Below are 26,916 nucleotides of genomic sequence, written 5' to 3'. Positions count from 1 at the left end.
TTAACCAGTTATCAATCCATGAGAGAACCTTCCCTCTTATCCCATGGCTGCTTACTTTGCTTAAGAGCCTTTGGTGAGAGACCTTGTCAAAAGCTTTCTGAAAATCTAAATACACTATATCCACTGGATCCCCCTTGTCCACATGCTTGTTGACCCCCCTCAAAGAATTTTAGTAGATTGGTGAGGCGTGATTTCCCTTTACAAAAAGCATGTTGACTATTCCTCAACAAATTATGTTCATCTATGTGTCTGACAATTTTGTTCTTACTATAGTTTCAACCAGTTTGCCCAGTACTGAAGTCAGGTTTACCGGCCTGTAATTGCCATGGTCACCTCTGGAGCCTTTTTAAAAATTGGAATCACATTAGCTATCCTCCAGTCATTTGGTACAGAATCTGATTTAAAAGATAGGTTACAGACTACAGGTAGTAGTCCTGCAGTTTCACACCATCTGGTCCTGGTACTTATTACTGTTTACTTTATCAATTTGTTTCAAAGCCTCCTCTAAGGACTCCTCAATCTGGGACAGTTCCTCAGATTTGTCATCTAAAAAGAATGGCTCAGGTTTGGGAATTTTCCTCACATCCTCAGCCATGAAGACTGATGCAAAGAATTTATTTAGTTTCTCCACAATGGCCTTATCGTCCTTGAGTGCTCCTTTAGCATCTCAATCGTCCAGTGGCCCCACTGGTGGTTTAGCAGGCTTCCTGCTTCTGATGTACTTTTAAAAAAAAAATTTTTTTGCTATTACTTTTTGAGTCTTTGGCTAGCTGTACTTCAAATTTTTTTTTGGCCTTCCTAATTTTATTTGTACACTTCATTTGCTGGAGTTATGCTCCTTTCTGTTTTCCTCACTAGGATTTAACTTCCACTTTTTAAAGGATGCCTTTTTGCCTCTCACTGCTTCTTTTACTTTGTTGTTTAGCCACGGTGGCTCTCTTTTGGTTCTCTTATGTGTTTTTTAATTTGGGGTGTACATTTAAGTTGAGCCTTTATTATGGTGTCTTTAAAAAGTTTCCATGCAGCTTGCAGGGATATTATCTTTGGTGCTGTACCTTTTAATTTCTGTTTAACTAACCTCCTCATTTTTGTGTAGTTCCCGTTTCTGAAATTAAATGCTACCGTGTTGGGCTGCTATGGTGTTTTCTCCGTCACAGGGATGTTAAATTTAATTATATTATGATCACTATTACCAAGCGGTCCAGCTATATTCACCTCTTGGACCTGATCCTGTGCTCCACTTCAGACTAAATCAAGAATTGCCTCTGCTCTTGTGAGTAGCATGACTAGCTGCTTCAAGAAGCAGACAGAAGCAGTCATTTAAGGTGTCACTTGCACAAGGTGAAACAGTTCAGTAGTGTTATCACAAGAGTGAGGGAATGTTGTATAGTGGTTAAAGCTGAAGACTGGCAGTCAGGACTCTTGGGTATATTCCTGGCACTCCCACAGACTTACTGTTTGATTTGGACAAGTCATTTAGTTTCTCTGTGCCTCACGCTCCTCATCTGTAAAATGCTACTTTATGGAGGATTTGTGAAACCTACAGCAGTGCACTCTGTACTAGAGAAGTACAAAAATATCATTAATGGCTAAAGATTAAAATCTCATTTAGTGGATTCATATGTCAAGTGATGAGCCATGTCAGGATGGGGGCTTGTAGTTGAGGACTTTAACAGTGAGGGGGAGATAAATTCCTGAACTCAAAGGTCTGCATATGTTCAAACTTTTTTTTAAATAGCACAGACTAATAAAAGTGCAGTAATTAAAAACTAAGGAGTCTGAATGGTAGAAATTGAAAAAGCAGTTATCTTGGACATATTGAAAACCCTGTGTAATGGAGTTTACTTTTTTCCCTCAACAATCATTACTGGATTAAATATTGTGTTTAATTATGTCATGGGAAGTGTAGTAGTTCTAAAGATCAGATTTTCTTGTTTGGAAATCTCTGTTTTAGTTACTTTATTAAACAAATTAATTTATCAAGCAAAAATGTAAATACATAATGTTCATAGTTTTATATAAGGAAACTAATGCATATCAGTTATATATAAACTTCAGAATGTAATATGACAGATTACTAATAGTTAGAGACAGATTTTTGGACTACAACCAAATAGTTTTTTCTGCCATTTCCACCATTTAGAAAGAGAGAGAATGAAAAAATATTTTTCCAATCATCCTAATTAAGGTCAAATGGGAAAAACGAATGTTAGTTAACTGAATGTTGGGTTGTATGTCATATTTTGGGAATTTATCACCTGCTTTAAAGCCTTTTGCCTAAAGTGAATTCTGGATTGTTATTGGCCTTCTAGCCAAGATCATGTGCCTTATATTCCATTTCTTTGCACCCATTCATTAACACCTGTTCAAAGTAAAATAGAACTAAATCAGATATGATTCCATGACCTAACGTGTCTGTAAATGATTCTATGATACTTAGCTGGAGAACAGACAGTGATCCGGAGCTTTCCCATAGCATCTATTATGAAGGAGAAGAAGATTACTATACAGAACCAGCTGCAACAGAATATGCAGGAAGGACTGCAGATCACCTCAGCATCATTTCAGGTAGAATGGAGTGCTTTATTCTTTATGCTTTGTAAAACACCTGAAATTATGATCTCATCAAAATAACCTGCTGCAACTAACACCCTGGCCCCTGGCAGCGGCTGAGTATCCTCTGTTCCTTGTGAAGTCAGTGGTATTGGAGGGGTCTCAGCATCTCACAGGAACCCGGAAGTGCTTTCCTACACATACACTCAATATCTACTAGAGCATAAATGGTTTTCATTGCCTGTTTCTCTCACTCCTCCTCTGACCCCTCCATTGGACCCTCTGGAGGACAATCTTTGGGTCCAAAGTCTCTGCTGAAGAGCAGATTGAGTCTGGGTAGGTCAAAAGGCATGTACATCAAATCTCCTCCATCCTGGTGGAGTGTATCTGGAAAAAATAAGAACACCCAGTGTTTCTGGGTGGCTCCATGGCAGGAGGAAGTCCATGGTAGCACAGTTAAAATGGAGCCTGGGGTATCACCAAGGTCGAGAGCTAATCCAGAAGCACAGGGCCTCTCCATAGGCAGCTCTGACCTTTGGTGGAGCCCCATGATCTGTACAGATTCCTGAGGATTTACCAGTTTAGGGACAGGTCTCACAGGCTATTCTTCAAAGGCATGTAGAACAGGACAGTTTGTAGAGTTGGGAATCCTCTGGAGTTTTTTTTTTTTCCCAGAGCCGGGAGCCCCCTACAGTGAATTTAGTCTGAAGTACTCTAGCCTATGATGAGGCCCTAAATGAAGGGAAGAGGAATGTAAGGTAGAAATCTTCAAGAATTGTAATCAATAGAATTAAAATTATGTAAGTGTGGCTTCAGAACATGAAATGTTTAGCTAGATCTGGTTACTGCTACAAAAGTTCATTACTTTGTTCAAGACAAAAAAAATCACAATTTGATAAAATGGAGAGTCTTTCATTTAGGAGTATGTCATCAATTTCTTCTTACTGGTGTTTTGAATAGTCACTGTGTAACATAATATTTCTCTCATAAACATTAACCTATATAAATGAATGGATTTAATTAACAATTTAAGGAGTCACTCTTATATGCCTTTCAAGTAAAACAGTAACTGGCCTTTTGTTTTCCAAAGCTCTTTTTGGAGACTAACAGTAACAATAAAATTTCTAACATCCTTCAATAGTATGCTAAATGCAGACACAACTCAAAGTTTCTGGTTCTGGACCCTGGTCAAATATAATCTCTGCTTTTGTTTAATGTAGTTTCGTTTTAGGTTATCAAAACAAAACCAACCAGCAAATGATTTACTTTCTGTTCCTTTTCTAACAGCCAAAGTTCAATATTATATGAAATAGACCCCTCTCTGCTTTGTGTATTAATTATGACTATCAAGGGAGAATGGCTACAGCTATATTATTTTAATGTGTTTAAAATGTCATATTAGGGTGACCGCTAAATATTCAAGACCTCATTTCAAGGAGGTCCTAGAACAACAGAATTATTAGCCATTTGGAGAGAAAAAACTAAAGTAAGTGAAATGAAAACGAAGGATCAGATATGCCTTGTGTACGGCAAACAAAAGAGTATCCATCAATTAAAGTGTCAATCTTTTACCAGTGTCATCCTGTCTAGCCTCAAGGACCTGGCCCACCAGAGCTCTTCCAGCCCTTGCCATCCCATGTAGCAAGAAAATATGGGTAGTGTTTTAACTAGTGTAGAAATGTTAGTGCAAAAACTGCTACTTAGATTTGCTCAGATGTTTTGTCTTAATTTTATGGAAATTCCAGACACTACAGAGTGGAAGTATTTTGGCATTAGAATATAAAATTAAAAAATAAAGTAAAAATGAATAAAATGAATTGCCATAATCAGTAACATATACATATTTCTGTTTGTTTATTAATATATTATTTTACTTCCTTTGTGGGATTGTTTTCATTTTCTTTGATCTCAAAAGTTGCATATTAAATTATTTCCAGTCTCTAACATGTTATGTCTTTTTATTTGCAGTTAATTAAAGTAGCATTTGATGAGGAAGTGAGTCCTGAAGTGGTAGAAATATTTAGGAAACAGCTAATGAAGTTCCGTTATCCTCAGTCCATCTTTAGCACCTTTGCTTTTGCAGCTGGGCAAACTGCACCGCAGATAATCTTGCCAAAGCAAAAAGAAAAGAACACTTCCTTTCGGTAAAGTATAATCTATTTTTCTTTAATATGAATTTATTATTGATATTCTTGTTTACTGTTAGTCCAGTGCATTGAATTCTGTGTCATTTTTGATGGCTTTCCAAAATTGCAAGTTCATTTCAGTAGTCCTCAATAAAGCTGAATTGTCTAGCTTCTGTCAAGCATGTTACATAGGTATGCCAAACAAAAGCTACCTAGTGTAAAAATATGTATGAATTTAGTCATAAAAGTGTATAATTAACCTGTTGAAATACGTGCCTTAGGAAATTATGGAAGTAATTACTGTAATAAGATTCAAAGCATACAGTTGAGCATTTATATGAATAACATCTGCAGTTATACTAATTCTATGGCAACATATAAAGAGGTTCCTCATACTTCAGAGTATGGATTGGTCACTAATATAGGTAAAAAGAAATTTACACTCATGGGATGTGCACTTGTTCTAGTGACCTATAATGTAGAGTTTGGGTTTTTTAGTCTTCCTTCGAAGCAGGTCCATTCGAAGCATTCAAGAGTTCTGAGAGAGCTGGCTGAGGAGCAAATTGGATGATTAATTTTGATTTTCAGTAAGTCTTGGAATACTGATGTATTTCCAGAAGACTGGAAGAAAGCTAATGTTGTTCCAATATTTTTAAAAGATCGAAAGGATGACCTGGGTAATTGTAGGCCCAGGTAATGGAGCAGCTGATACAGGACTCAATTAATAAAGAATTAAAGAAGGGTAATATAATTAATGCCTTGGGTTTATGGAAAATAGATCTTGTCAAACTAATTTGAGATTACAAGTTTGGCTGATAAAGGTAATAGTGTTAATACTTAGACTTCTGTAAGGCATTTGACTTAGTACCACACAACATTTTGGTTGAAAAACTAGAATGATATAAAATTGACATGGCACACACTAAATGGATTAAAAACTGGCTAACTGATAGGTCTCAAAATGTAACTGCAAATGGGAAATTGTCATTGATTATGTGTTTCAAGTGGCATCCCACATATATCAGTTTTTGGCTCTTCTCTATTTAAAATTTTAATCAGTGACCTGGAAAAAAACTTAAATTATCACTGGTGAAAATTACAGGCAACACAAAAATAGAGCAATCTGGATCACTTGGCAAGCTGGATGCAAGCAAATAATATGTATTTACTACAGCTATATATAAACATATACATGTAGTAACAAAGAATGAAGGCCATATTTACAGGATGGGGGACTCTATCCTGGAAGCAATGACTCTGGGGGGAAAAAAAAATCAGAACTGCTGGAATACTGCATCCAGTTTTGGTGTCCACAGTTCAAGAAGGGTGTGAGGGTTCAAAGAAAATGATTGAATGATTAAAGCATTAGAAAACATGCTTTATAGTGATAGATTTAAGGAGTTGAATTTATTTAGCTTAACAATGAGAAGATTAAGGGCTGACTTGATCAGAGTTTATAAGTGGCTACATGGGGAACAGATATTTAATAATGGGCTCTTCAATATAGCAGAGAAAGATAAAACATGATCCAATGGCAGGAAACTGAAGCTCAACAAATGAGACTGGAAATAAGGCATAAGGTTTTAACAGTGTGGGTAATTAATCACTGGAACAATTTACCAAGGATCCTGGTGGATTCTTTATCACTGACCATTTTTAATTTAAATTGGGTTTTTTCTAAAAGATATGATTTAGGAATTATTTTGAGGAAGTTCTCTGGCCTGTGTTAAACAGGAGTCAGATTAGATTATCACAATGGTCCCTTCTGGACTTGGAATCTATGAATATGTTATACTCCATTATTAGGCACCTTACTAGACTAGGTGGATTATTAGTCTGTTACAGAGTGGCAATTCATGTGTTCCTCTACTGATTAGTGCCTTTTTGGCTCAATGGACTAGAATCCCAACATAATTCTGGAATACAGAGATTTTTAGATTTCTTTTTTCATGTCTTCAGTCTGTTAACCAGGAAGATTTATTTGTTATATTTCCAACAAAATTAAAACCTGCAAACAGAAGATGGTTGTTTTTTCTTTACTATTGGACACAGTTGGCATAGTGTTGCCACAGCACATTCTCCTAAATCCCAGGACTAGGAATTTAAAATTTTAGGAGCCCATTTTCTGAGGTCCTGACCTCACTTTTCTTTCTTGAAATTAAATGAAAATTTGTTAAGCATGCTTTGTGTGGGTGAGAAGATACATCCTACAAGTGTATTTTGGTATACCGATACAGCTACTGAATATTAGTGAGAGTTAAATATAACTGTTGTATTTTATCTACATTTTGAGATCAGGCATTGTTATTTATTTCTGAATTCTAGCACCTTCTCAAAAACAATTGTGAAAGGAGCCAAACGTGCAGGGAAGATGACAATTGGTCGTCAATACTTATTAAAGAAGAAGACAGGCACAATAGTGGAAGAAAGAGGGAATCGTCCAGGCTGGAATGAAGATGATGATATCTCTGGTAAAATATATTCATGTTATCAGATGAGCTTATGCATCCATTCAAATACACTGACCTCTCAAGAGATTCTCAAACAGTAATTAATTGGTAAAAGGGTCTATTTCAGACATTAGACTGAAAGGTTTCAAATGTTATCACTTGGTGAAGACTTTGAACTTTTATTACTTTCCCACGTTTGTAGGAAATAAGGGGGAGCACAAGCTTTTAACTTAGTTTATTTGCAGCGGAAATTTTCAAATTTCAGATCCTTTTTTTAATCACCGAACTGTGCTCAGTACAACTTTGCTTACCACCCTGTATAGCACCCTGGAGTAGACAAGGATAACGTTGGCTAACAGCATTAAGGCAAACTTAGCAGCGTTCATGTACAATATTGTTAAACAGTTTGTCATGAGCCATTAATCTAGATTGGTTGAGTCTCATTCTAGAAAGGCAAGTGTAAAGAAGAAGCAAATAGCATAGGTTCTATCAACAGATATGAAAGTATAAAATGAGGGGATTTCTTCAATTAACAAAAAGTATTACATGTGAAAATATCACACTTCCAGACATCAGTGGAAAGTATTGGTGCTGAAGGCAGAAAGTGTTCATTTTGTTTTGTTTTTTTCTAAATACCTCAGTTTCTAAAATGTGCTGCTGTCATTACAGAGAGAGGGCGGGTGAGGTAATGTCTTTTGTTGGACCAACTTCTGTTGGTGAGGAGACAAGTTCAAAAATGTGTCTCTCTCACCAATGGAAATTGGACCCATAAAAGATATTATCTGACCCACCTTATATTTCTAATATCCTGAGATTAACATGGCTACAACAACACTGCATACAACTGCTGTCACAACATCCATTTTTTCCTAATCTGGATCAATGCTACAATAAAACATACCACTAGAGGGAACCAGATTCTCCTATACCTAAATAGGTATTGTTTTGTCACATCATTCTTCACTTTTTTTATTTACTATTTCAGATAATGAAGTGTATCAAAAATTAATTATTTCTTCAAAACATTACACAAGCCAAATGTTTCCTATTTATCACAGCACTGGTGTTGGTGTTTATATATATATATATAGGAAAGATTACAAGTAGGAAAAGGAGTCTAATCTTTTTCCCCCTTTCTTTTGTTTTATTATTGAAATACCTTTTTTCATTAATAAAATGATTGGACTGGTTGGTAAGTGTGAGTGGGACAAAATATGTGGATGTATATAAAGCTCATTCCTACTGAACTCTTAAGCTTGGCTCATTGTGTGCTCTCAAAAAGAATGAACAAAGCCTTCAAGGAAAAGGCTAAAAATACCTAATGCTCGTCCCTCATCTGATGGAGAAGGGAAAGAAATCAGAGGGAAAATGTCCTCACATTAGTCAGAAATAACTCTCATCGTGTGGAAATCCAGATTCTTCTTTGGTCCTTGTCCATATAGATTCCATTTGTGGTGCGTGTCCACTCCCTGCGCTCAAGCTTGGATTCTTTGGCTAGCAGTGTCCACTGGAGTTGCGCTTGTACCCTGTATGTCCTGCTGCCCGGAATGCATAAAAGGCAGGAAGTGTTAGTAAGTTTAGTGTTAATGGGTTAATTGTTGTCTCCCCCCTCCCACCCACCACACACACACCTTTAAAAAAAAATTGTAAAAAAATTCCTTAGTTTGTGAGGCTTCCTCAGTACTGGGTTCCGACCCTTATGGCTGAACTGTAGTCTCCTGGTTTTAAGAACTGCCCTTCTTGAGATGTGGTGATGCCACTTAATGATGGGCATTTTCAGGTTGTTCAAAAAAGCAAAAGGTGAGCAAGGCTTACACTCTTCGCTGCAGTTTAAGGCAAGTTGTTAGTCTCTGAAGGTCAGCACATCCTTCTCACCATACTGTACTAGACTGGAGGCTGAGGCTGTATCTCAGACACAACAGTTAAGTCCATGGCCACATCTATTGCTATGAGGAAGTCCTTGTGGTTGACGTTTTCTGGCATACCTAGAAAGGTACAAACAACCTTGGAATCAGATTGAAACCAAATTTCAAAATGTCAAAATTTCCCATGAACCAGAAATTCTGAGTTTCAGCCAACTCACAAGCACCTTTAAGATCTTTGGGAAGTAACCACATCTGCACCAGACCTACTCCAAACAGAGCTCCTATATTCAGCAGAGGTGCCAAAAAAGAGGTGCCCTTTGTCTCCTCTTTGTCAGCCACTCACTGCAACAGCTTCAAGGCAGCTGATTTGATGCCTTGGTTAGGAGCCATTTATAACACCTAGAGGATCTTTTTTTACTCCTCTTCTCCTTTTGGAAACCATTTACTTTATTTTTTCAGCACCACAGACCATTGGGTCTTAGAGATCATCATGGTGGCATATTCCATACAATTTCAGACCCTTCCTACCCCCATCTCCCTTCCCCATCCCTTTTCATGGGTCCCTCCCACGAGAGACTGTTACAGCTACAGGTGGAATCACTTCTAAGTCTTGAAGCAGTGGAAGAAGTGCCTGTGGAATACAGAGGGAATGGGGTTTACTCCCATTATTTTCTAATTCCAAAGAAAAAGGGAGGCTGGTGCCCAATTCTGGATTTGGAGCAAGGTATTTAGCCGTCCCAAGTTCAGAATGGTAACACTAGCCTCTATAATCCCCTGCTTAGATCCCCAGGAGTGGTTTGCAGCTCTCAGCTTCCAAGTTCACTACTTTCACATAACAATCCATCGAGCTCATTAGAATTACCTGAAATTCCAAGTGGGAAATTCCTATTATCAATATAGAGTTCTTCCATTCGGATTACCAGCAGCAACAACAGCATTCACAAAATGCTTCGCACTGGTGGTGGCTCACCTGAGAAAGCAAAAAGCAACAGAGGGTCCTGTGGCACCTTTGAGACTAACAGAAGTACTGGGACTTGCATCTGAAGAAGTGAGGTTCTTACCCACGAAAGCTTATGCTCCCAGTACTTCTGTTAGTCTCAAAGGTGCCACAGGACCCTCTGTTGCTTTTTACAGATTCAGACTAACACGGCTACCCCTCTGATACCTGAGAAAGCAAGGAATCCAGGTGTACCATACCTCAGCGGTTGGTTTATTCCTGAGAAATCACACAGCACGTGACTAGCTCCAATCATCAAATACTTCAGCTTTTCACTGCCCACCACAAAGTCAACATATAAAAGTCAGTATTAGTACCAACCCAGAGGATACAATTCATAGTCTACAGCAGCAAAGGTTTGTCTGCCTCAGGACAGATTCAACACCATCATGGATCTCAACAACAATTTACAGGCTCATCCTCAAACTTCAGGACAAGCATACCTCAGACTTCTAGATGACATGGCCTCCTGCACTTACATAATATAGTATGCCAGACTTCACCTAAGTCACATGGTTGAAATCTTTGTATCTTCCCAAAAGATATTATTGTCATAAAGGTGCAGGTCCCCCAGAAGTCCTATTGTTATTAAACTGGTAGAAGGACTATCCTTTTCCCCACCATTGCCATCTAAGACACTAGTGACAAATGATTCCACACTCGAGTTGAGACTTCACCTGGACCATCTCCAGGCCCTAGACCTTTGGACTCTTGAGCACAGGTCCCAAGGAAGCCTGCAGTAGTTATGATCATGCTGGTACTTGCTTGGCCAAGACAGTTCTGGTTATCAGACCGGATTAATCTATCCGGTACCCTTCCCTCTTCCAGACATAATCTCCCAGAACGACGGGTAGATCCTCCATCCAGACCCTGATTCATTACACTTGACAGCCTAGATGAAGACTAGAAAACCATCATTGAGAGGAGTTGCTCTGCAGAGGTCCAAAGTATGTTAATCCACAGTAGAAAAGACCTACTAGACTTACATATTTGGCAAAGTGGAAAAATTTGCTATTTGGACCCAGCAACATCAGTTAGCTCCCTTAGACACTCAGATATCTGCTATTTTGAGTTACCTTTTATTGCTGGAAAATGCAGGACTGTTTATAAGCTCTTTAAGAGTACACTGGGTAGCCAACCATCCCTCCCATTCTGGGTCACACAGCATTCTCCCAACTGACAGTAGCTAGATTCCTTAAGGGCCATATGTACCTGTTTCACCCAGTTAAGGAGCCTTCTCCTGCTTGAGATCTCTAAGATAGTCCTAGTGGGATTGATTGCCCACCCTTTTGAGTCTCTAGCTATGTGCTCACTTTATCATTTATCCATGAAGATAGCCTTCCTTGTGGCAGTAACATCTGCCCAAAGGGAAGGAGAAATATAGGCACGTATTACTATTACTATGACTGGTGCACAATATACTATATTACACAATATACATATATTACATAAGGATAAGGTGGCCTTTAGGCCTCACTCTAAAATCTTGCTGAAAGGAGTCTCAGACTTCTAAGTAATACCTGATTGTCTAATACCAGTATAGCTTTGTCTTTTTTCTTATGCCCCACTCCAGCCAAGGGGAAGCCGTACTGCGTACCCTGGATGTGCTTCGGGCACTATCATTCACTTTCAGGAATTCCCTGAGATTATTTGTAGTTTTCATAGGTAGGATGAAGGGCCTGGCAGTATCTGTCCCTAAAATATCTAACTGTTGCATCAGAATATACTGAGCTAGCTAGTTTAGATCAGTGCCCACTCCACCAGGACCCAGGCAGATCCTGTGTCTTCTTTAAGAAGTGTACCAATCTCTGAGATATGTAGGGCAACTATGTGAGATTGGGTTCATACATTTCCACAACATTACTCCCTTGTTAGAGGCATCAAGAACTGAAAACCACTTTAGCAGAGCATTTCTTCAAGTCATTATTCAAATAGACTCCAAGCACCCTTCTCTTATATGCCAGGTCACTGCCTATGAATTAGTGTTCTGCAATCTGACCCAAACCTGATGGGGCCCAACTACAAGTGTTGGGTCTGGGTTGGTTTGGGTGTGAAAACAACCAACCCCACTCAGGCTCAAGTCAGATTGGATCACCTCTTCTTGCCCCCACGGGATCGGCACAGGTGGGTGCCCTGCTGGCTGCTGCCACCTCGCCGAGCTGTATGTGCTCAGCAGTGAGTGTACTGAGAAGTTGCAGCGCCTCTCAGTCTGCAGTGCATGCGGCTCCTGTGGCATTGGCCCCACTGGCAGGAAAAGGAGAGCGGACTTCTCCTGTTCTGTGCAACAACATTATTCTTCTGGGCAAGGCTTAAATTGTTTTGGTGATGTGGGTAGAGAAGGGTTGGGTTGGTCTCCCGACCTCGTGATGGACTGTGGAGCTTATTGCCAAAGGAAGTTGAGGCCAAGAACGTATAAAGAGTCAAAAATGGATTGGACATTTATATGGATAACAAGATATCTAGAATGATCATAATTAATGATAAATTTTGTGGAAGAGATATTAAACTTCATGTCTCATGTTAACTGTTAGAGATCAGTTAATTATTTAATGTGAGGCGCAGATTATCCAGTATCTCCCTACTGTGGGGTTCTTATACTTTCCTCTGCAGCATCTGGTGCTGGCTGCTTTTGGAGACAGGATACTAAACTAGATACTGATCTAGTGAGGTAATTTCTATGTTTCTGTGGTGGGTGGCATGTGGAATGTTCATAATTCCCACTTCTTTGGACCCTGTAGGTTAGATCCACAGGAGTAACCGAAGATCCCAAATCAACTTTCCCAGTGCAGAAGATTATGCTGAACTACTTGCTTTGGAATTATATGGGCTCATCTTTGCCTTAGGTTTAAATAGAACTGTTTAGGTCATTGATAATATTTGCATGCCACTGGGATGCTGGTGACAGTTTTAGGGTGTTGCTGCTTCACATATGCTCCCTTCCATCAGTTCCAGGATATTGTAGCCTTTATCTTAAATTACTTTAATAAAATTTGTAGCCTGTTGGCTATAATTTGTATAAATTGGTATCAGTTGTCATTAGTCCCTGCCATCAGCAATTGTTGGATTTGGTAAATGTGATGTTTTGCTCAGAATGAAGCATCTCAGTCTACTTATATAACTAGTGCATTTCTAAATACTAAGCTAGAAAAGTATTTTAACTTCAGTTTCAGATGACAGTGAATTGCACACAAGTGGTACTTTGAAAGCCTCAGAAAAGTCAACAATGGAGCAGTTAGTAGAGAGAGCCTGTTTTAGAGACTATCAGCGTTTGGGACTGGGGACCATCAGTAGTAGCTCTTCTCGCTCCAAAACAGAATACTTCCGAATAACTGCATTGAACAGGATGTATTCACTTTGTAGAAGGTGAGTTAATCAGTTCACTCTTATGTTTAGAAATGTGTATCTGCCATATTACACATCATCCACAACATCCATTACATATAACACATCCATTTAGAGAGCAAAGTATTCTGAGAAAATGGTACTTGTCATAAACCCCAAACCAATAACATTGAACTTATAGCAAACATAGCAGTGCTGATTTTCTTTCTTTTTGTTGTAACATATTTGTTAGCAGCTCTGTATGTTCAGCTACTAAGACTTGTATTTTAGTTGGATCTATAATGTCCTTTTTGTACATTATAAAATCCTAATTTGAAATCTCCTAAAGGTCTATTCTCCTGTCAGTGCATGGGAGCTACATACAATCAATTCATTTTAAAGTTACTGGATGTTACACACCTAAAACTTCAGTTTGAGACTAGGAAAACAAGCCCCAGACGTGCATGTTTATTAATACAGTTCAAACCAGAAACTGCAAATAAGAACTCATGAACCAGTTGTTGGAGCACTTCCTTTAAAATGTTTGTCATATACTATATGTGAACTCCTGAACGTCAGTCAGAAGTTAATGCTTAAGCCCTTTTTATTGTGAAAGTTAACTGAGATTTATTATCAGTGCCTACAAAAATGCTGTTTAACACAACAGCAAATCTGCAGAAGTTTCATCACTGAAGTACTCACATCCTACAAAGACACTGCAGGCTAAAAGTTGTTTTCGTTATGGAAAAATGAAATTGCCATCGTTTTCATGGAAAGAGCACAAAAGAATATTAAATCCAGGCTGTTTGTCTCTTATCCAAAGCACCAATGTGACAGCAATACTTTTATTCAATCACTAGCGAATATTAGTTAAATTGAACCAAAGAAATCACTGCATTATATTAACTGTGCTTTTAAGTTGCTTGTAATCACTATATTTTTAAAATAATTTTCATACCTTTTCCTTACCCAAAAAATACCTGTTTGAATTTTTGTCACTATTTTGAGAAAAGTAGTCAATATCCAGTTGGTTTACAAATTTTGGGATATGAGAGGTTATTTAATGTCATGTGATTTTGGTTCAGGTACTGTATTTTAGGAAATAGACCATAAAATGGATTAGGCATTCATTCCCTGATGATAAAGTTCAGTAAATGTCAAATAAGTTCACTTACATTGTGTCACACACAATCCTATGTTGTGCATTATAGAAGAAGAGGGGTTCTTTAGGAAAATGTAAAATCTCCCGAGTGCTCTCTTTAATTAGTTTTCTCTCAAAATAAAACTGACACTTTAATTGAATCTTCTTTGTAGGAGGTAGAAGAAATCTTTCAAACGCCTTGAATCCTTCTTCCACTTACATAACCAGAGACAACACTCTTGCTTGATTTTTTGTTTTCAAAACTATTATATCGTGGAAGTTCCCAAACTGTCTTTGTTTTGTTTTTTTAAACATTATATAACCAGCAATTTGTAATGTGCTGTTCCAAAATTGTTTCTTACTAAAATATTTAAATGCATTTTGACATGAGCCAGTTATGGTCAATGCCAAAGTACTGTGTTTTAACTCAAAGCATCTAAACATTCTTGCCTTTAAAATGTCAGCGCCTGTACACAATCACTGGTGTCAAATATAAAAATAATGTTTGTTTCCTTTGAAGAGCCCCAGTGATCTGTTTTTTATGTCTTTCTCATAAACCTGACTCTGTTCAAATGACAGATTGAGGAGAGAATTTCAGGAATAAATGGGGAACAAGGAGATTTATCAACAAATAAGACTGTAAATGAAAGAAAAAAAGGAAGTAGTCGTTTACATTTTCTCCAATGAAATTTGCTTTTTAAAAATTCTAATACTCTTCATCCTATCAAAATAATAATCAGAAATACACTGTATTCCAAAAATTAGCTATTCTTTAAAAGCCCTGGCTGGGATGATTTAGTTGGTGTTGGTCCTGCTTTGAGCAGGGGATTGGACTAGATGACCTCCTGAGGTCTCTTCCAACCCTAATATTCTATGATTCTATGATAAATAAAAGTGCATATATCAGTGAAAACTGCAGATTAAGAAATATACGTATCCTATTTTAAAAAGGAAAAGGAAGAATCTTTTTGAAAATAATTCTGATTATCTTTTAAATTTTCTCTCTATTGATTAATATAGCTATCCTGGACTTTTGGTAGTACCTCAGTCTGTGCAGGACAGCAGTTTGCAGAGGGTAGCTCGTTGTTATCGTCACAATCGCCTGCCAGTTGTCTGCTGGAAAAACTCAAAAATAAGTACTCTGCTGCTAAGAGCTGGGGGCTTCCATGGAAAGGGAGTTGTCGGCCTCTTCAAATCTCAAAACACACATACTGCAGGTGAGCTTATGTTTCTGGACTTTCTGCATGTGTTGTTTCAGTGAAAGAGGTTCTTTTCCTTTAGAGATGTATGGTGTTCTCATGAATAAATTGTTTAATTTACAGCAACCCCACCTGCTTTCTTTAAACAATATTCTTTTAATTTGGTTTTGTTGTTGCACCTTATTTTCTTGCATCACACACGAGTTCATGTTGTCATTATTTATGGGATATAGCAATAGTTAGAGCAAATTCTACCCATTTGACTCTCTGATGGCTTTGAGCATAATTTTAGTTTTACTTTGAGAGAGCTTTTTATAAAACCAAGGCCTGAGAGATTTCCAGAGTTCTGCTTGGGTTCTTTGGGTGAGATAAAGGTTCATCTTTCCCATGATCACCACTGGAACAGTGCAAGATCTGTCATAATGGAGTATCTTTGAAGAGAATATTGGAGGAAAGTGAATTGCATGTTAAGAGGGAAATGAATTGTGAAGGACACATTACTCTCGACTTTCACCTCCCACATGAGCTGCATGGTGTGTCTTTAATTCTTATTCTTTCTCATAGTTACTGTCTTGGTTTTATGTTTTTGAGAGGGCCTGAGTGAGCTGTATATGATGTTCTGTTCTGAAGATAAGATAATGACACTGAATAAAGTTAATACCGCAAAGATGTTAGCCAATAAGGAAAGTCTAAGTACTGGGAGAGGGATAGCTCAGTGGTTTGAGCATTGGCCTGCTAAACCCAGGGTTGTGAGTTCAGTCCTTGAGGGGGCCACTTAAGGATCTGGGTCAAAATCAGTACTTAGTCCTGCTAGTGAAGGCAAGGGGCTGGACTTGATGACCCTTCAGTCTCCTTTCCAGTTCTATGAGATAGGTATATCTCTCTATATATATTTTGGGGGGGGGGGGGAATACTTGTGAATGTATGAAGAAAACAGGACTGGTGCATCTCTTAGGCATACAGTGTTAGAAGTAGAATTCAAGACAAAAGTGAACTTGGTTATCTAAATAAGGAAGAATTTGGTTTGCGATTAACTATCCAAACCCTAGCCTGACCCAGAGAAATTAGAGCAGAATGAAGGGTCCTTTTACCTCTTTGAAATAAATGGTATCATGGGAGTTGGGAATTAACTAGCCAGTGGAATTTATTTCTAAGAAAAAATATCAGAATGTTGCTCAGAAAGCATGAGAGGAAAGTGGCAAAGCAGATATGCAATCAGTATAGAAATTTCTGGATCAATAAGTTCCTCCACTTCTGCAATTAAAGACTAAAAATCTGTTTTAAAGTACTTGACATTACTGAATAGTTTGCCCTGTGGAATTTTTCACTGTTAATAACATAATGTATTATGGTAAGCAAGTTACATAAAAGCAATGAGTGACTCAAGGTTCTCATGATGAGGATAGATTGCATGATTTAAGTATTTTCTGCATAATCCATTGAATAAAGTACTGCTTCATAAGGTATCTCTGTGAAATAACCATGGGAAATTGAACCTTATTAATTATATTTATAAATATTTTCAACTATTTATAAAGAACAGTTCACATCCGGCATAATATTTAACTATAAGAGCTTTGCATGTTTCACAGGCACTTGCAAAAAAGTGCTAAAACTTCAGAAATATTTTAATTAGAAATTCAATAACGACAGTAATATTTGGATTGGCTATTACGTTAGTGGTTAGTGGACTCTGCACTGGGTTATAAATTTACAGTGCTCACCAGGCCACACACTGTCTGTGTGGACCCTGCTGCCGCTCACTAGAGGTTCCCTAGTAGTACACTTTGACCTACTGCTCAAGAGCAGTTTTTCTTTTTTAATATCATTGGCTCTTCTGGCGACTGTGCACCTTAAGTGCCCTCTAGCTAAGGGCATAAAGGACAGAGCGTCCCAGCCACCTGTCACTTCCTTCTTCTCACTCATTGCTGCAAGACAGAACCTTTGGAGTGTCCACATCCCTTGCTCTAGTATTAGTGTTAATTTGTTGTGGTTAGGGTAGTTATTATTTCTTCTATAGGTTTCTTTTGCCTGTTGGCTATAATAAAATAAAGCAACTTAATGGTTTATTCATAGGTTTTCTTTACCCCACTGTACAAGGGGTTTACCCCATTGTATATTACTTTAAAATGGCTGACATCAAGTCACAGGAGTTTAAAATTTGCCCTCCTGTAAATCAGTTAACAATCGGCATTTACCTAGGAGAGGGACATGTCGTGAAGTGTTGCTCCAAATGTTCATCATTCTTGTACTCAGAAGATGGAGGCGGCAAGACTCAAACTCTTCCTCCTGGAAAAATTGATGCAAGACTCATCAGATCCATGCACAGCCACAGAGAAGCGTCTTCAATCAAGGCAGTTGCAGTTGTCTCTAGTTTCCCAGTGAGCCAAACCCCTACTCTTAGGCCTTGGGTCATTTCTCACAAGACCCATTTGTCTGCCACATCAGCATTGACTTCTGAAAGGGGACCATCATTGACGCTGCTCCCAGGACCAGGACAGGTACTGATCTTCTTCCCCAAATAGGACACAGAAATCATTCTCTACATTTTCTTCCACTAAGAGCCTGAAAGCAGAGTCTCATTCTAGTATCTCCATACCAAAGTTGAAGCTGGCGCTGACCGTTCCCTACCAGAGTAAGGACTGCACTGCCTTCAGTACTGATCCTACAGCACAAACCTCAGTACCAGCTACAGCACAGAGAGCTTTATTCACAGCACCATTGGCCTCTTTTTGATAGCCTCTGACACCACAACACCGGATGCCCAGGTGCTTGCCATATGAGCACCAGTACAATTCTCAGCATCAAGTGACCTCACTTTAGGGATCTGGGGCACACACACACACAAAAAAAAAAACCTGTCAGGGACAGTACTTGGTCCTGCTAGTGAAAGCAGGGGGCTGGACTCAATGACCTTTCAAGGTCTCTTCCAGTTCTATGAGATATGTATAGCACATATATATTTTTTTTATTAGTCATTCCTTGAGATAATAAGCAAAAAGTATCCCATCTGGTTTCAAGCTGTTCCAACCCCCTTCTTGACCCTCTTCGGGGACGCTTCTCACAAGAGACTTTGAAGCAAGAGATAAATTCCCTCATACAACCAGGAGCAGCGGAGGGAATGCCCCTAGAGTTCAATGGCAAGGACTTTTACTGCTTAATACTATAGAAGAAGGAACTTGGAAACTGATCCTTGATCTTTGACATCTCAATGCCTTTATCCATTGTTTCAAATTCTGTATTGCTACCTTTCTATAATCCCCAATTTGGATCCTATGGGCTGGTTCATGACTCTCAACTTACAGGATGACTATTTTCACATTTTGATACATCCAGGTCACAGGAGGAATGAACATCATACTATCAGTATGGAGTCCTGTGCTTTGGCCTTTCACCAAAGTTCTGGCAATGGTGCCAAGCCCATATGAGAAAACAAGGACTCCAGGTACAATGCTATCTAGAAATCCATTTAGACAAGGAAATCCCCACAACAAGTGACCAACTCATTTAAATGATTCTAAATCTCTTTGCATCACTGGGATGCCAAGTCAAAAAAAATATCCACACAGATCCCAAATCAGAGCATAGAACTTATCAGAGCCATGTTAGAATCTAGGTCAGCAAGAGCATACCTCTTTCAGAGATTTCAGACAATGACAGACTTCATCAGACAGTTCCAGGAATACCCAAAAACACCATTGAGGACCCACCGCAAACTCATAGGGCACATGGCAGCAGGCACTTACACCACATTCATTCAGCTCCACCAATTACAGATTATGGGGAGATGGTCTCCTCAGGAGATGGTCCTATATATAAACATTCTAGAAGTCAGGGCTATTCAACTGGCTTTTCTACCTCTTATTTAAGGCTTAACTATCCACGTGTTCATAGAAAACACCACAGCAATACAACATATCAACAAGCGGGGTGGGGGAGCCAGATCCTCTTCACTGCCAGGAAGTCATGCATTTCTGGGATTGGTGTATCTGTAATCATACCACACCTGGCCTCCAGACTACTTTGTCGGATCAATTCAGCAGAGACTTGTTTGAAAGAAACATGATCCCTCAAGAGCTCAGTCCTTCGTGTCATTTTTTGCATATGGGGGTTTCTAAAATTGGAACTGTTTGCAGCAAGTGCCATATGTTCTGCTCCAAAAGAGGCATCCACATGGATGTCTATCTCACCCTGTGGGCTCCAAATTTAATGTATGCCTTTCAACCAACACCTGTGATACCCAAAGTTTGGAGGAAGGTCAAGCAAGATGATTGTATGATCATGATAGTCCCAGAATGGACCAGGCAGGTATTCAGATCTAATGAATATAGCAATACAGAAACCTGCTTGATTTCTCAGAACGATGACCCCAAATCATTACACCTTGAAGCCTGGATGCTGGCTTTATGACATCTACTGAGCAATGCTGCTCTGCTGCAGCCCAAAACATCTTTCTTCAACGCAGAAAACCTTCAACCAGGTTGAACCTTCAATCATACGAGGCCAAATGGAAGAAGCTTTCTATCTAAGCAGTTCAGCATCAGTTCTCAGTGTTGACCGTTCTAGTTTCAGCAATATTGGAGTATTTACTTTCTCTGAAGCAGTCAGGACTCTCTCTCGGCTCAGTAAGAGTGCAACTGGCAGGGATCTCTGGAAATCAACCTCCTATTCAGGGTTTTCACACCCCATAGGGATGAAGTCCATGCTTGAATAATAAGAGTATAACCATAGGAATTTGCCACCGACCACCTGACCAGGCTGGTGACAGTGATTGTGAAACGCTCAGGGAGATTAGAGGCTAAAAAATCAGAAAACCCAACAATAATGGGAGATTTCAGCTATCCCCATATTGACTGGGTACATGTCACCTCAGGAAGGGATGCAGAGATAGAATTTCTGGGCACATTAAATGACTGCTTCTTGGAGCAGCTGTCCTGGAATCCACAAGGGGAGAGGTAGTTCTTGATTTAGTTCTAAGTGGAGCACAGGATCTGGTTGAAGACGTGAAGATAGTTCTACAGCTTGATAATAGCAACCATGATGTAATTAAACATCCCAGGGGTTGGGGGGAATACCAAAGAAACCCAACACAGTAGCATTTAACTTCAAAGAGGGGAATGACACAAAAGTGAGGAAACTAGTTAAATGGAAATTAAAAGGAACAGTCACAACTTGTTCATCTGCACATCTACCAATGTGCTATATGCCATCATGTGCCAGCAATGGCCCTCTGCCATGTACATTGGCCAAACCTGACAGTCTCTACGCAAAAGAATAAATGGACACACATCTGACATCAGGAATCATAACATTCAAAAACCAGTAGGAGAACACTTCAGTCTCTCTGGTCACTCAATAACAGACCTCAAAGTGGCAATTCTTCACCAAATAACTTCAAAAATAGACTCCAACATGAAGCTGCAGAACTGGAATTAATTTGCAAACTAGATACCATCAGACTAGGCCTGAATAAAGACTGGGAGTGGTTGGGTTATTACAAAACCTAAACTTAATTTCCCCAATACTAATTTCTCCCTACTGTTACTCACACCTTCTTGTCTGTAATGGGCCACTCTCCTTCAAAAGTTATTTTTCCTCCCCTGGTATCCGTCTGTTAATTGATTTATCTCGTTAGACTGACCTAACACTTGGTAAAGCAACCCCCATCCTTTCATTTATTTATACCTGCTCCTGTATTTTTTACTTCATACATCTGATGAAGTGGGTTCTAGCCCACAAAAACTTATGCCCAAATAAATTTGTTAGTCTCTAAGGTGCCCAAGGACTCCTCCATTTTTTTTTTTTATTTTTTATTTTTATTTTTTATTTTTTTGCTGATACAGACTAACACGGCTACCACTGAAACCAGTCACAAGAGTGAAGTGCCTATAAGCTGCATGGAGACTATTTAAAAACACCATAACAGAGGCTCAAACTAAATGTATACCCCAACTAAAAACAAATAGCAAGAGGATGAAAAAATATCATCCTGGCTAAACAGCAGAGCAAAAGAGGCGCTTATAGTCAAAAAGGCATCCTAAAAATTAGAAGTCAAATCCTACTGAGGAAAATAGAAAGGAGCATAAACTCTAGCAAGTCAAATGTAAAATATAATTAGGAAGGTTAAAAAAGAATTTGAAGAACAGCTAGCGAAAGACACAAAAACTAACAGCATTTTTTTTTTTAAGTACACCAGAAGCAGAAAGCCTGCCAAACAATCAGTGGGGCTTCTGGACAATAAAGGTACTAAAGGAGCACTCAAAGAAAACAAGGTTGTTGAGATTACCACAGCTGAGCCATTCTTTTTAGGTGAGAGTTCTGAGGAACTATCCCAGATTGAGGTGTCAATACAGGAGGTTTTGGAACAAACAAATAAATTAAGCAGTAATGAGTCACGAGATGGTATTCACCCAAGAGTTCTGAAGAAACTAAATTATGAAACATTAGAACTACTAAATGTTGCATTTAACCTATTGCTTAAATTAGCCTCTGTACCAAATGATTGGAGGATAGCTAATGTAATACTGATTTTTTAAAAAGACTCCAGAGGCAATCCTGGCAATTACAAGTGGGTAAACCTAATTTCAGCTAAATTGGTTGAAACTATAGTAAAGAACAGAATTATCAGACATATAGATGAACATGTTATATTGGGGAAGAGTCAATACAGCTTTTGTAAAGGGAAATCATGTCTCACCAATCTATTAGAATTCTTTGAGGGAGCTAGATCGACGGAGAATTTCCCATCGTCCTAGCATCATCTACACTGGGGATTAGGTCAGTTTAACTGCATCACTCAGGGGTGTGGATTTTTCACACTCCTGAGCGACATAGTTATACAGACCTAATTTCCTAGAGTAAACTAGACCTCAGAGATGGTTGAGGCCACTGCAGGGGTACAGCTCATGAGGTCAGTCAGAACGCATGCATGGGGTGCATTCACACCAAGAGTGGAATCTGTGTGGATAACACATCTCAAAAAACCACAATTGCTTTAAAGTAAGTAATCAATCTTTTGGAATTTTTTTAAAATTTAATATGTTAAAGAAATTATTCTGTACATTCAGTAGTCACTAAAACAGGTCATCAGAAAAAAAGTTGAAATTTGCCAACAGGTACTACAAAGTTACTGTGCTATTTCCCATTCTGAGTGTAGGGGAAAACCGCTGTTAATCTGCTATCACTGGTGACCACTGGCAGATGGAGATTTTTAAAATAATAACTGATGTACACTGTGCTGCTTTTTTAAGCTACTGATTTTTTTCTGCAGTGCAATTCAGGCATATCAAATGGGTTTATAGAAAATAGATCTTTGTAAAACTGATTTGATATCATTTGACGAGATTACCTGTTTGTTTGATAAAAGTAATAGTGTTGATGCAACACATCTAAACTTCTGTAAGATATTTGACTTGCTACTGCACGATATTTTGTGTAAAAAAATCTTGGACAATACAAAATTAACATGGCATGCATTAAATTTGTTTAAAAACTGGTTAAGTGACAGGTTTCAAAGTGTAATTGTAAATGGGGAATCAGCACTGAGCCGGTGTGTTTCCAGAGGATCCCCTTGGGGTCAGTTCTTGGTTCTTTGCTACATAACACTTTTATCAGTGACCTGGAAGAAAATATACAATCATTAGTGATAAAATTTGTGAATGACACAAAGATGGGGAGAGTGGTAAATAATAAAGAGGGCAGATCACTGATACAGAACTATCTGGATTGCTTGGTAATCTGAGCACAAGAAAACAATATGCATTTTAATACAAACAAATGTAAAGTTATACATCTAGGAACAAAGAAGGTAGGTCATTTTTACAGGATAGGGAACTCTGTCCTAGAAAGCAGTGATGCCGAAAAAGATAAATCAACTGAATATGAGCGCCCAGTGCAATGCTGTGACCAAAAAGGCTAATACGAACTTTGAATGTGTAAACACAGGAATCTTGAGTAGTAGGGAGATTAATGTATTATCTCTGTATTTGGCACTTGTGCCATCGCTAGTGGAATACTGTGTCCAGTTCTGATGTCCACAATTCAAGAAGGATGTAGATAAATTGGAAAGTGTACAAGAATGAGTAAAGGAATAGAAAACATGCCTTATAGTCACAGACTCAAGAAGCTCAATCTGTTCAGTTTAACAAAGAGAAGGTGAAGCGGGTGATTTGATCACAGTCTGTAAGTACCTAGCTGGGGAACAGAAATTTGATAATAGAGGACTCTTTAGTCTTGCAGACAAAGGCATAACAAGATCCAGTGTCTGGAAGTTGAAGCTAAATAAATTCAGACTGGAAATAAGGCATGAATGTTTAACAATTAGGGTAATTAACCATTGCAAAAATTTACCAAGGGTTGTGATGGATTCTCTATCGCTGGCAGTTTTTAAATCTAGATAGGGTGTTTTTCTAAAAGATAGGCTTTACTAAACAAGAATAAATTTACAGAAGTTCCGTGTTATACAGGAGGTTAGACTTGATGATCACAGTGATCCCTTCTGGCTTGATGATCTATGAATCTAAGAAATGTTGATGTGCATTAAAGGCAGAATGCAAAGTGTTCTCTCTGCTCTCATTCTCAGTCACATTTTTTACATTTGATTGTTATCTATGTTGTTTTGGTTTTACACATATATGTAAATATAGCAATAATTTAATCTATTTTGTACTTTTCTGTGTTTATATAGTTCCTCCTAATTTAGAATCTTCAAGCAGCATAGAACAGGAGAAATATCTGCAAGCCCTACTGAATGCAATTTCCATCCACTGTAAAATTAATGGCAGTAATACTCTTACTGTAAGGCCAACAATTGCTTTGTCTCCAGGTAAAAATACGCTGCACTGTTCTTTTCTGTAACTAAGATGAAAAGTAAAACCACTGTGATTGTCTGTGTCTTAGACTCCCCAGTCTGATTTCTGTTACTCCTTCAGTGTGACTTCTTAATATTACAGCTTCTGGGTAGCTAATTTACTCCAATTTTTTGCAAATGAGTTTTCCATAGTGTCAAGAATGTTGAAAACTAAATTATTCTCCAGAACAATTTCAGACAGGCCAAATTTGTAGCTAAATTTGGACCATCATAATTTTTATTATTTGACACACTATTTCAGTGTTTTTCAACCAGGAGTTGCAGCAGAGGGATCACAGAAGGAAATCAGGAGAGTTGCAAGGCATTCAAAATGTTATTACACTTCTAAAACAAAGCAAATAAAATTTCCAAAATAATTTCAGGGTGGCCAACACCTTCGAAGTTTGTGAGGTCCAATGTACTAATAGTAGTTGTATTATATAGGCTTATCACAGTTATCATTAATATATTTTTTGCTCTTTTTATATTAAATGTAAGGAAGTTGCAAAATATTTTTGCTTCAAATAAGGGGTCGCCAATCTGAAAAGGTTGAGAAACACTGCTTTATTTTATATTATGTGAAAATTTGTAAAGGTGGTTGGAAGTTGATGCTACATGAACATATACGGTATTTATCTATAAAAGTAGTGGAAGGTGCATAAGCAATGGTTATTTCCATGTTTTATACAGTCAGAATGAATTTTCATTTCTTTTCCAGGTATAATTTCAGTTAAATAAATGGAAAATTCTTGCAGTACACTCGACTTTAGCTAGATCTGAGTGAAATCACTAAGAAATTTGTCAGTATACTATTTCAGTTATCATGTGATGAAACCTGATAGGTTTCATGTAAAGTTAACTCAAATAATGTTTTAGAAACAGGAGCATGCGATTTGAAAAGTTTGTCTACTTGGCTTAATCAGTTGGTGGAACTGACTTACTGTATCCAAATAATGTCTTTTTTTTTTTTTGGCAAAATAACACCATTCCAAATTTGTGCCTGCTTTGCTTCATTTATCATTAAATACTTTGATTGCATTAGCCATACCTAACCCTCCATAATGTTGCAAATATACACATTCTCTCTAAAAACAAGTTTAAGGAACTTTGAAAGTACAAAATTGGCAGCAATTAATTACATTCAGCATGAAAAGAACATTTTTGTCATTTGAGTAATGTTAGTCTGAATGACATTGTAGTTTTTAATCTTTTATTCTTTTTGACTGACTTTAGGCACTGAAAGGAGGGCTTCAAGAATGTCCACTGTGGTTAAGCAGGTAGTGCCAGGACATTTGGATGTAAATCTATCCAATAGCTTTGCTCGAGGAGGTTAGTAAGACTAGCTCAAAGACTAAGCATTGATGTAATCTGAAATAAAATGTATAATAAAATGTTAGTAGTAAAATCAAAACAATTAGTTCATACATGAATTAATTGCATTATAAAATAATAAAACACATATTAGAATTCTTTAATTCATCAGCCACACGTGGAGTTAAAACATGTATCTTGTATTGCTTAATTAAGTAAATGGTCATTAATTGTTAACAGAATATTGTTAGCATCCAAGCAAGTTCAGACTTGCATTAGAGTTGTGAATGAGTAATTCTTTAGAATCCTAACATTACAGATCAACACAATAGTTGGGTGAAAATTATTTGATGCCTCATGAATATACAAATAGATGCATCTGAATGTTTCTTCAGGGAAATTAAGGACAGAGCAGGACAGCCAGTAATGGATAGGGTTGTACAAATGGGCCACTTAGAGTTGAAGGAGCACTTACTGAGTCTGAAGTTACTTCCAGCTGCCATTTTTACTTTGTGGGATGTATGTATGAAAGAGAGATGTATGTATGCAGAGAGCTTTGTTTAAATAAAATACTAATACAATAAAAAGCCTTACTAATTTGGTGCTTTCAGAGTCTGCATGTCTGGAAGTTGGCCTTGGGCTGCTGCTAAGAGGCAGAGACAGACTTTTTTCATTTGTCAGGAGTGAAATCAGACCTTTTGACTTTTCTACTTTGAGCCATTGGTTGTGATTTTATTCTGAACAGTCGTTGCATAAATCAGTGCACTGAAATTCATTTTATGTTTTTAGGCTAGAGTAAGGTGCAAGGATATTTCCTAATGGTCCCAATTCCATCCCAAGTATCTGGTATTGGGAAAATATTTGTGTTGCAGTTACCACCTGTGGCCACTAAAGACTGCTGCTAGGCAACCAGAGACTGCTTTTCTTGTATTATTCTTCCTTGTGTCTTCTACCAATTTCCATAGCCACCCAGTCACCCACCTGTGAAACAGCCACTCAATAGCTCCTTCATCTCATCCTTGCAGGAGTGAGGAGAGAGGAAGCACCAGATTGTGGTAGAGGAAAGAACTTCAAAGGTGTAGTATAGGGAAATAACGATGTTATG

The 26,916-nt window shown here is 38.1% G+C and overlaps 1 protein-coding gene and 1 long non-coding RNA gene across 14 annotated transcripts in view; one reads left to right on the top strand and one right to left on the bottom strand.

Annotated features, from left to right (window-relative positions):
• LOC112058966 (uncharacterized) overlaps positions 1 to 26,916 on the bottom strand; it is a 177,431-nt gene that overhangs the window by 77,353 nt on the left and 73,162 nt on the right. For all 3 annotated transcript variants that reach the window (XR_006176548.2, XR_006176549.2, XR_010600517.1), the window contains one exon: positions 17,851 to 17,941. This is a non-coding gene — a long non-coding RNA (uncharacterized LOC112058966). The remainder of the gene's footprint in view (positions 1 to 17,850; positions 17,942 to 26,916) is intronic.
• SBF2 (SET binding factor 2) overlaps positions 1 to 26,916 on the top strand; it is a 570,707-nt gene that overhangs the window by 482,880 nt on the left and 60,911 nt on the right. For 8 of the 11 annotated variants that reach the window (XR_010600515.1, XR_010600516.1, XM_065592216.1 and 5 more), the window contains 7 exons: positions 2,441 to 2,568; positions 4,522 to 4,697; positions 7,005 to 7,150; positions 13,156 to 13,354; positions 15,474 to 15,670; positions 24,339 to 24,476; positions 25,734 to 25,829. Coding sequence is in view for 9 of the 11 variants with exons in the window: in XM_065592216.1 (XP_065448288.1) it covers positions 2,441 to 2,568; positions 4,522 to 4,697; positions 7,005 to 7,150; positions 13,156 to 13,354; positions 15,474 to 15,670; positions 24,339 to 24,476; positions 25,734 to 25,829 (1,080 nt within the window). In the remaining 2 variants the exon portion in view is untranslated. The remainder of the gene's footprint in view (positions 1 to 2,440; positions 2,569 to 4,521; positions 4,698 to 7,004; positions 7,151 to 13,155; positions 13,355 to 15,473; positions 15,671 to 24,338; positions 24,477 to 25,733; positions 25,830 to 26,916) is intronic. The other 3 variants (XM_065592221.1, XM_065592217.1, XM_065592214.1) reach the window with 1 other exon arrangement.

This window comes from Chrysemys picta, chromosome 4 (assembly GCF_011386835.1).
Source record: "Chrysemys picta bellii isolate R12L10 chromosome 4, ASM1138683v2, whole genome shotgun sequence".
In the NCBI taxonomy this organism is placed as follows: Eukaryota; Metazoa; Chordata; order Testudines; family Emydidae; genus Chrysemys; species Chrysemys picta.
The sequence above is the reverse complement of the archived record's forward strand: the minus strand, read 5'-3'. Positions and strand labels throughout refer to the sequence as shown.